The sequence below is a fragment of the Apium graveolens genome, chromosome 5 (assembly GCF_009905375.1).
Source record: "Apium graveolens cultivar Ventura chromosome 5, ASM990537v1, whole genome shotgun sequence".
Taxonomy (NCBI): domain Eukaryota; kingdom Viridiplantae; phylum Streptophyta; class Magnoliopsida; order Apiales; family Apiaceae; genus Apium; species Apium graveolens.
This window is the reverse complement of record NC_133651.1, coordinates 210,528,085-210,539,052: the sequence shown is the minus strand read 5'-3', so window position 1 is coordinate 210,539,052 and position 10,968 is coordinate 210,528,085. Positions and strand designations below refer to the sequence as shown.

The 10,968-nt window shown below is 33.2% G+C and overlaps 1 protein-coding gene across 4 annotated transcripts; it reads right to left on the bottom strand.

Annotated features, from left to right (window-relative positions):
* Positions 1-7,890: 7,890 nt before the first annotated feature.
* LOC141661574 (glycolate oxidase-like) lies at positions 7,891-10,674 on the bottom strand. 4 transcript variants are annotated; one of them, XM_074468582.1, is made up of 7 exons: positions 10,470-10,674; positions 10,175-10,251; positions 9,104-9,181; positions 8,909-8,975; positions 8,722-8,776; positions 8,433-8,482; positions 7,891-8,180 (listed from the first exon to the last, which is right to left on the bottom strand). In XM_074468582.1, exons 2-7 carry the CDS (start codon positions 10,234-10,236, stop codon positions 8,127-8,129), a joined length of 366 nt encoding a protein of 121 aa, XP_074324683.1. In that variant the 5' UTR covers positions 10,237-10,251; positions 10,470-10,674; the 3' UTR covers positions 7,891-8,126. The 4 variants fall into 4 exon arrangements, 3 of the variants coding, with proteins under 3 accessions (XP_074324683.1, XP_074324682.1, XP_074324684.1); XM_074468581.1 differs by having other exon boundaries at positions 10,175-10,243; XR_012550024.1 differs by lacking the exon at positions 8,909-8,975 and having other exon boundaries at positions 10,175-10,243; positions 10,470-10,668.
* Positions 10,675-10,968: the final 294 nt, after the last annotated feature.

Below are 10,968 nucleotides of genomic sequence, written 5' to 3'. Positions count from 1 at the left end.
GGTATTTGATTTATGACCAAAGAGAGTCATGTTTATTTTTCTGAGCGAAAAATTCAATTTTTTTGCTGAAATTTCATATTTCAAATATACTAAATACGACGGCATCGAAATAGAGCGGTCGTTTAAATCCTGTCATATTTATATCATCATATTTATCCGGTCGTATTTTGCTAAATATGATGATTTTTTTAAAATGACTAACTTCGGAAAAACTACTATTTTTGCGGTCTTATTTAATTAAAACCAATCGTAGTTGGTCGGTACTAAAAACGACCTATGTGGTCTAGTCATTTTTTGCCTTGTTTTCTCTACTGAATGGGATAATAATGCTAACATGATATCTTGTTCACTTTGATAATGTATATAATTAGTATTATTTATTTATCTGAATTATGTTTTCTACTTAAGAGTGGGGAACACATGATACTTGAAATATCAAATCACATACAAAGTACGAACATTTGCATTTACCATAATTGTGCCATTTTTAAATGAATCCTTATTATACAAAATATATATAAAAAAAATGATAGCCACTGAGGTACAAAATCTTTGAATGATTAATGAAAGAATAGTTATTATACTAAATTTTGTGATTTGGCCATGAACAGATGTAACATATAACAACTCTGAATCTTTCTGGGCAAGGGCAGCTTGCTCACATGGTAATAATGACAAGGCCTTCTCCCTATTCTTCTTCTTCAATTCATCCTCACTATGTTCCTTTTCAATATCTCTTAATTTATGGAAGAGTTGGCTGATTTCCTCGTCACCAAGCTTGCCTATCTTGAGATCCTCCACCATGTATACGAATGTCTGGCTAAAACGGGTCGTCCAAAACTCTTCATCTGTCTAAGATTGTTAGTCAACTCCAATTCATGAAGGGGTATTTTTGGCACATGGAACTCGGTCTCCATTTTGTCCCAAAGCAGGCTGAACCTTCCTAGGCCTGCCCCGAGCCCTTCCACTCTTCGACGGAGTTGGATCCTCCTCGTTCTCATCCTCCTTGGGCTTCTCAGTCTTAGCTTTTTTCAGAGACGGAGGAGCATTAGGATCCTTCCTCGGACGGCCTCGGCCTCTTGAAGGCCCATCTGCCACAGCAGCAGCAGCAGCAGCTGGAGCAGCAGGAGGAGTTACAGCAGCAACAGGCACTTCAGCAGCATTTGCGTCCTTAACCTTAGGTGGACGGCCCCTGCCACACTTTCGTGGGGCACTCGAGCCACAACGCATATAGTTATTCTTAGCAAACTCAAGTTCCCCATCCTCTTTCAGCTTGTTGAGATGTTCAGTGAGAGAATTCATGTGGCCAGCTGGCAGATCCCCTTTGGTCGATTCAATATGTTTCCCTATTGCAGACTTGCTTGGACCATCTTTTTCCTTCAGTGCATCAATTGCTCCCATAATCATCTACACAATTAAACACATATCATTACTACATGCATACACATCATACTTATTCAAAATCAGTACCAAATGTCACCAAATTTATTTCAAACATTTCAATTTTTTTCTCATATATTTAGAGATCAAAAACATTAAATCACACAAACATATATAAATTCAAAAATACTACCAAAATTCACCAATTTTAGTGCAAAAATTACAACTTTTTTTATATTAATTTACAGATCAAACAACGCTAAACAACGCTAATGCTCCTCCGTCTGTGAAAAAAGCAAAGACTGAGAAGCCCAAGGAGGATGAGAAGGAGGAGGATCCAACTCCGTCGAAGACTGGAAGGGCTCGGGGCAGGCCTAGGAAGGTTCAGCCTGCTTTCGAGCAACTATTTGACGGCTTGAACGGTTCTTGTCATTCAAAGCCCTCACAGCTGTCCGTATCATCTAATAAGTATAACAGTAATGTAAATAATAAGCAACTAAATCAGAATATTCCCAAAACTGGAGCTCAGATAGTCAGCTTACCAGCACCATTCGTATTCTTAAGATGAGAAGATACACAAAGTCAGACAGTTCCAAAAGTTCCAGAGGAATTGAACGCTCGCCTTCATGACAATCTATATATTAGTAGATCCATGTTTAAAAACAAGAGTGTTCACGGTAACAAGAATCATAAGGCATGTTCTATTTCTAATAGTGTAAATGTAAGCACAACTATCTGCATACAAGATTATCAGAATCTTCCTGTTTAAATATTTTATATTCCTAACTTAAATAAACTAAGAAAAATATAAAGATTTTACTATAAAATATATTTAAAATTATTGAATAAATGTAATATTTGAAAAAAATATCCTATTTAAAAAGGAGTTAAATGCAACATATATGATTATAATGAAAAAATGAGTAGTGCTACTGATACCAAATTAGATAAGAATTTTGGTACAAATGACATGGTATTTGTCATTGTTCAGGTGATGATTTCAAATATTGCTATGCCTGGAGTTAATGGTTTATTTGTAACAAATAACATATATCATTTGGATTCATTTTCATACTTTTAGTATTATCCTAATAAAATATTAGTAATTTATAAACAAAAAATAAACAAGTAACTACACGTGTCAATTAACTACCACACAAATAACACAAATAATCAACTAACAATTTAAGAAACCAGAATTTATAATAGATTTGATTGGTTGGCTTACCTCAATATGTGATTGATTTCATGGAGCATTTTCTTCATTATTTCCTGCAAACAATAATAAATATGCATTGTTGTGCAAATATTTTTGTTCAACCATTGTAATAGTACTTTTGAGTAATTTAGAATTATTCAAAATTTACTAAAAGTTCTAATCAAATTAAACCAATTAGCCATTAAAACACCTATAATATTTGTTTGATACATAATTAGGAAGAAAAACAAAAAATAAAAGATCATGTGAGGTATCACATTTATATATGGCAACCACCTTACCTACCATATATGTTGCTGGAACAATTGCTTCCAAACAGGCATCCCTCGTCTAAAATGAATTAGATTCATGTATCAAATTGATAAAATGGAATGGATTCTACTAGATCCATATAAGATGGAAGATGTGATTTTATTGAGAAAAAGCTAGAAGAAAACTGACCTCCATGAATCAAGCTAAAACATATACGTGGTAGTACCTTTAGGCTCACCGTCATAGCTGAGTTTTGTTATATACTGTGAATATTAGACTTTCTCAAGAATTCTAGATCTTTCATTCTTAATGGGCCCTTACAAATTAAACAAGTTAAATAAAGGTAAAAAAACTTAGGCACAAAACATTCAAATTAGTGAAATTATTCCAAAATGTATGTCCAAAATATCCAGCATATCCAAATTAGGCCCAAAAACTCAGTTTATTTTATAAGTTATAACTGAATTATAAAATTGTCAAAATCTTATTTATAGAAATAAAGGTAGACACAAAATAAAATCAAACGAAATTTAATAAATGATTATATTTTTATTTCTTTTGGCTTCAGTTTGATTCCTTTTTCTTTACCTATTTATTAACTAATATTTTTTTATTTAAAATTTGTATTAAGCTCGAAATTAGTACAAGGGGAAAAATCTATTAAAAATCGTTATGGCCTACAATAAACAAATAATTCAGAGACTTAAAATCTGATACACGTGTATATTTTATATTCGAATAATCTAAATTGAGTCTTAGTAGATATTGTAAAATATATTAGAAGTCAAAAGAAAGAATAAATGGTTATAATAAATTGAATAGAAATTTTAAAGTAAAATTGATCATCATCTTTTATGGTTAATTTTTGGATTTTATCATTTTAATAATAGTTTGTAAATCATGAAAAATTTAAAAATTATTTCGCCACCTTCCTATGCCCGAGTAAAATTGTCAAAAACTAATTTATAGAACTTTTGAAACCGAATAAATTCATTTTTTTACTTGGAGTTCCATTTTTTTCTCTAAATACTTCAACCTAGATTTTTTATATAATTTAATGTATTAATTTTTTTACCTATAATACCTATTTATGCAAATATTTATTTAAGAAGAAAAAAAATCTCGCATGTTTATAAACTAGTAATATATAATGTATGGTTCCTTCATATGACACATAAATCTTTTCATAACATAAACTGTGATTCTCTTTATGCAAATTAATTATTTAATACTAAGTCAAATTTATTATATCTATTTAGATATGAAATGATCTTGATAAGACCAGTTCATAACATCTAGAGATTTTAGGGGAACCGGTAACTTAACATGTTATCATAACTCAGTTTAGAGAGGGACTCTAGTTAGAGTCCTCCGAACCCCATATATTTAATTTAAATATTTGTTGTTAATATTGATACTGGTCTTGGTTTTAACTGTTATTCACGATCGTAGTGAAAAATATTGTAAGTTTAATAAGGAGATTTAAAGAGTATCAGATCATGTTCGTGCCACTCCTGTACCATCTTAAAATTTTAGATGAAGAACTGGTTTCCTAACATGATATTAGAGCTCAAGATGGCCAGAGGAGGACACAGGTTCAACTATATAGGTTCAACTCCATGTTAACCTCAATATTTTAATTAATTATTGAAAATATTGACATTGTACCTTGGTGGGCGTAAATAAATGGGACCAGATCCCCATACGGTAATTGAAAAATATGTACTATGATGGGCCCATAAATAGGAAAAGATCCCCACCTAGTATTGACCGCATGCTAGGCCCAAAAAGGGACAACACATCTAGTGATCCTCTCTTCAAACCCGAATAAATGGGCTTTGGAGTGAAGGGGATGTTGCGATATGAGATATGATCCTAATAAGCCCAATTCCTAACACCTTGAGGATTCAGGATGACTGGTACCTGAACATGGCATCAGAGCTCGATTTAGGGAGGAACTCAAGTTCGAGTCCTCCAACGCCCGTATATTTATTTTAAATATTTGTTGATGGTATTTATATTAAACTCGGGCCGTCCAATTGCTTTACATTATTTCATAACCGCGCCCAATAACCCATTATTCGATCGACATCCTGTTCGAACCTACAAACACACCTTCACAGGGCTGCTGGGATCCGGGGTTTCAAAGAAGCTGATCAAGAGAAGGAAAGAGAACGACCTGACGGGGTCAGCTGATGTTCCTAGTTAGATATTCTTGATGATGCCAAAGGTCCTGGCGGACCTAAGTCAGCATTCAAGTTATAAAGTTTTTTCTAGATAAAAAGATTATCTTAGAGGTATTTTTTTTAAAAAATTTGAATGTCAATAAATGCATATATAAATTTAAACTTTGACACTCAGCATGAACACTTGGACACTTATCTATAGTATGATAAATTGTTGAGTGCAGATAATAGAAGTTTTGATAGACACGTGTCCACGTGTTACACGTGTCCACGTGTTACACTCCTAGCTTACTTTGGTAATTTAGTGTCCAATTTACTTTGGATTAGATAAGGTTACCATAATCTGTCAACCCTGAGTAAGTTGTATTGTAATCTAAATTTGTATTTTGTACTTGTAAGACTTAAAGTCTGTAAAAATGCAAAGGAGTAGACTGTAGTCTTTTTCCTAAAACAGTATCAAGCCTAAGGATTCTATCTGGAAGAAGATCAAGAAGATCAAGAATCAGATGAATTTTGAAGAAGCTTGGAGTTGAATAAATCTGTTTGGAGAAAAATACCCTAAGTCAAGATCTCTACAAGTCATAGATTTAATGTTATAGAGAAGTCATTCGAGAACTCCAGAATGGCTTATCGATAAGTTATTCAAGTTTCAGAAAGTACCAACGGATGATGGACATCCATCGGAATAGTAGTTTGGCTAGTCGACGGATGACTGCTGTTAGGCACATCCGTCGGGTTACAATCACTACTCGACGGATGAACAATATCCAGCGGAATAGAAGAAATGAATGAATTCAAAATGGAGAAGTCAGGAAAGCTACTAGAGAACTCATGAAGATATTGACAAGCAAAATTGAGGAAATGAAGATTGGAGATATCGACAAGTCATTCCTTCACTAGAAAACTTAGAGTTATCGACAAGTCTACATTCAGTAGAGAACTCTGAGTTATTGTAAGTCAAAGTGAAGATGTGAAGACTAGAGATCTCGACAAGCTGAAGACCTCTACTAGCCAAACTCAATATGTAGTGCTAGAGATCTCGATAAGCCTATGTACTTATCGAGATGTCAAGTGTTCTGTTAATTCAAACTTGAGATCTCAAGGTAAAGTCTCAAACAAACAATCCAACAGAAGGATTGACAGGTCTACAAAAAGCAGCTTGAAGAGTGTGCAAGATCAATGGCAGAGATTAACTGACAGAGGGAGATTAAAGTAAACACGGGATGCTAAAGATATGCTAAGCCAGAAATGGAAGATTTGCTTTTCTATAAATAGAAATGACAAGTGACAATTTAGAAGAGCTAGTAGCATGTTTATTATCCACTATGTAAACTAGCAGTTAACTGAGTTATAAAGTTCACACTGGTCCTCTAGTTAGATGTAACAATTTAGAGAAAATCTCTTGTATCACTGTCAAGAAGAAGTTGAGCTCTTTAACATCAAAGAGCTAAGAAATTTTGTATCAAAACAGTCTTAATTTTTAATATAAAAATTAAGTGAATTTTGAAGATTTGTGTTCTTTATTTTCTGCATTTTTAGATTCTGCATGAACAATTTTCTATAGAAGATTTAATTTACTTTATTCAACAATAAACTTTCAAGAAAAGCCTAAAATCAGAAAAACACATTCACCCCCCATGTGTGATTCATTAACTCACAAGTGGTATTAGAGCAAAATCTGAAAGTAAACGGATTCATGATCTTTGAAGAATGAATACACAGAAAATCAGTAGCATCAAAATTTCTACCTTTGACAAAGCTAACTACACTCTTTGGTAAAAGAAAATGATGATGTTTATAAGGATGGCCAATCCACTCCACATTCAGATCCTCATTCAGATCCTCAAGAATGGACACCTCATTCCTATGGTAAGAGTTGAGGAATCTATAGATGGAGACATGGTCATACCATCTCATTATGCTCCTAAAGATCCAGCTGAGTATTCTGACCCTGAAAAGGATAAAGTCTCCCAAGATAGCAGCTTGTAATTGATATTGATTAAGTCACTTGACAATGTGATGTACAACAATATTGTTAACTGTGACACTGCCAAGCAAATATGGGAGAAGATTGAGATACTCCGTGAAGGAACTGAGGAGGTTAGATCTAATCAAAGAAGGATACTAATTTCACAGTATGAGGGTTTAATGACTAAGCCTAAGGAAAGCATTACCGATGTGTTTGAAAGATTCAACAAGTTGATAAATGACTTGCAACTTCATGAAAAATACTATGAAGCTGAAGAGGTGAATCTAAAGTTCTTGCTTACTCTCCCTTACCATGTGGAACAGAAAATCTCAGCGATCAGGGAAGGGACAGACTTGAGGAGAATAACTCTCACTACTAGAAAATTGATTTGTAGCGTCGGTTAAAATAGACATATTGTGTTGGCATTTTGGCGTAGTATATGAAGGCGACACAGTAGGTGTGTACCTTTGGTGTCGGTTAAAAGGCGATGCTAAAAATTGATGAAATGCGTCGGTCATTTAAATGACCGACGCCTAAAGTCATTCAAAAGTGTTGGTCCTTCAAAAGACCGACACTAAAAGTCAATCAAAGGTGTCGGTTGTTCGAAAGACCGACACTTAAAAGGCATTCAAAAGCGTCGGTTAAATTGTACCTGACGCTTAAAACCAAAGCAAATGTGTCGTCTGCAAAAATAACCGGCACTTAAAACAAAAGCATTGGTGTCATCTTCAGAAGTGACCGACACTTAAAACTAAAGCATTGGTGTCAACAACTGACGCATAAAACCATTATTTTTTTTAAAAAGCTATTCAGATCATATAACTGTTGCTGCATTAAAATACCACCAGATGCATTATTTACATTAACAAGTAACAACTCTGAAATAACAACAAAAAAGAGACTTTGATCTTATTAATATAAAATAAAAAACATTTATTTGGTACAAAAATTAATCACAACTGTTATGCAAATACCATCAACAGAACTAGTTTTTAAACAAAGAACAAGTCTGAAACAACCAAAAATAGAAAGATTATTTGTAAAGTTCCCTAGGCAACCTTCGTTTTAGCAAGATCTTCTTTTCATACCTTCTCTTGGAATCACCTTGTCATGCTCTCTCTTAACAGTTAGAAAGCAAACCTTTGATGCATAATTCGACAAAATCTATCAACTCCTGCATTCATCAAAATACCAAAACTATTTGATTCAACGACATTTCAAGTACACTAATTATAAACTATGCCAAATAAAAGAAGAGAAGTTCAAAACATGAAACTACCTGTAGGAACTTAACTATCAATACATATAAAATGTATTGCAGACCTTCAACATCACTATAATTAGAGAATATCAGAATACTCTAAAATAAATGCTAAATTTATTCTAGAGATTTTAAGCCTTGATAAACTCTGGAAAATTATCTCACATTTTCACTGGCATTGGCATTTTGGTGATAGCCTAAAGCGACTTCACATCCTGTTCAAATATCAATAAATTATTTAAATGTAAATCCATGGTCCTTTAGTCACTTGAAAATTGACCCACTTTTGTGTAATTAACTGTCAACAATGTATCCTATATTTAAAAACATGTATATGTCACATTTGAAGCATGTGTTTTGAAAGGATATACGACCAATTAGTACAACAAACCAACACACTACTGACATTCCATGACATATTACCAAAGTCGTTTAAAGCATCATCACCAAGTACCTGAGGGAATAAAATCTGACCAACAACATATGAAGCCAAAACCAGATTCATCAGCCTGCACGCCACAGAACAATAGAGTACATCATATATTTGTAAAACTTTTAAAAGAAAAAATAATCAGTTATTTCATTTAATTGTAAACTTTTTAAAAAAAAAAATAATCAGTTATTGTTTTAGTCTCACTCACTATACCCCTCTTTCCAAGGTTTAACCCCTCAAAGTTCTTCATTATCAAAAATTGTGGCAAAGTAAATCTGTATAACAATGACAACAGTTTCTTTTATAACTAATTGAACATGATTTTGAAACATTAATAGAGTAAAATGAGCTGCATGAGACTATAACCTCAATCTAGAAGTTTATACTGGAATAGAAATTGCACCTGTTCTTGATATCAGCCTTTATTTGTCCCAACCTAAGGGTACAACTGCCTCCAGTTGAGCTACAACATATTGTCCTTCTAGAGATACATAGTAAATTGTTATCAGTATGACTCATCAAGTGATGAGTTAGAGAAGCAAACAACAACGAAAACTGTAATATTACATAAAGCTGGAAAAAGTGGATGCCAGGTCCTGTAGAAGCAACCTCTTCCACACTAGATGTGGCCCAGAAAGACAATGACAGCAAAAACAATGCCAATTCATGTCATAGAGTATCTTACAACATTAAATATTCCAGATGTGAAAAAAATATAGCAAACAGGTTATTGATGGATGAAAAACAAAGAGAGGTTCATGTGAAAGCTTACTACTTGACATTTCCCAAAGTATATACCTTATGATGCAAGCTACGATCTATTATTCGACGCGAGTATACTACCTATCATGTTATATGACTTATATCATGAGCATAAATTAGATTCCAAGAATATTAGTGACCAGCTATAAAATTAATTGATTGCAGTTACTCGTAAGAATATTATAAAGCTCACGGCCTATGATGCTTCTAAGCTTCTGCTAAGATCTTGTACCTAATCACATTTTCACCATAAGTCATGTGTACCATTTTGGGCCTCTAAGTAATATAAGATTATAGAACTAATTCTGCAGGGGAAATATTTTCTCTTGCTATCAACATCGATTTTCCAGCTGGACCATCCACCATTTAATATTTCCTTGAGACTATATTGCTACTTGCTAGTATAGTGAGAATCAAGTATAATAACCGCAAGATCTCCCGTTGCCTCTTTGTAATTAATTCCCAAAATAAGTTGTAGAAAGTGGATTGTTTTGTAATAAGAACCCAGACGACTTAGCGGAAAAAAAAACAAGAACCCAGAAGAACAACTTAGTTAATAAATTCCAAAAACAAAATTAAAATATATAATTATGTAGCATTAATCATATATAGGGGGTTACACTAAATTTGTCTACAATCAATTAATATTGTCCAATAGTCCCCTATATTACTTTAATAAAATAACAAGTAGAAGGGAAGAGCATAAACTTACTCTGTAAAAGCTTGCTTCAGTGGAGACTTATACAACAATGCGTAGTAAGATTCCATCATCATTCAGCACCTGTAGACCGAACCAATAAACTTATAATGCCAATTATATATTTTGAAAATAATAGCAAAAAAACAGACAGGAAGATAGAGTTATACAGAGAGAAGGGGGAAAGGGAGGGAGGGAGGAAGAGTCAGAGAGAGAGAGTCCGAAAGACAGAAAGGGACTAATTAATTACAACCAAACTACCAACAACAGTCATAAACACAAATTACACACACAATCTGCATATACATACATAATAGGAACACTGGTGGAGATCTCAGGCAAGAAGTAATCCAACAAAGGCGTTGAGATTAGTGGGAGCATGAAGTTTTAGTGTTGGATGATTCTTTTTAAGCATCTCTAACAGCTCACTTGCAGACCTCACCATTGTCAATATCATCAATTGGATTTGGGGTTTTTTGAAAAAACTTTGTATTGGACCATCAGGTGATTCAGGAGGGACCAGTCCTGTTTGGATTTGAACTGCAAATAATGAGCCGTATGGGTAGGACTAGGTGATACTACTCTTTCTTCCAGGGTTAAAATTAACCAATTTTTTTATAAATTAAAAATTATTTTTATATAATTTAAAAAAATTAAGATTATAGATTAAACTAAATTACATTTATTTTTCAATAATATAATTTTTTATTTTGATCAATTATGATAAATTGATAAATTTCATTCAATTTTCGGTAAATTTAATCAGACAAAAAATTAAATATTACAGTTAAAAAGTGACGGAGTGAATA

Bases quoted from the DNA above. Each gene is read 5' to 3' on its own strand.
- LOC141661574 (XM_074468582.1), bottom strand. From the start codon at position 10,236: ATGATGATGGAATCTTACTACGCATTGTTGTATAAGTCTCCACTGAAG. The intron at 8,976-9,103 runs GTGCAATTTCTA...ATTGTTATACAG, and splicing joins AAGGCTGATATCAAGAACAG to ATTTACTTTGCCACAATTTT. The intron at 8,483-8,721 runs GTACTTGGTGAT...ATATTTGAACAG, and splicing joins GTCAGATTTTATTCCCTCAG to GATGTGAAGTCGCTTTAGGC.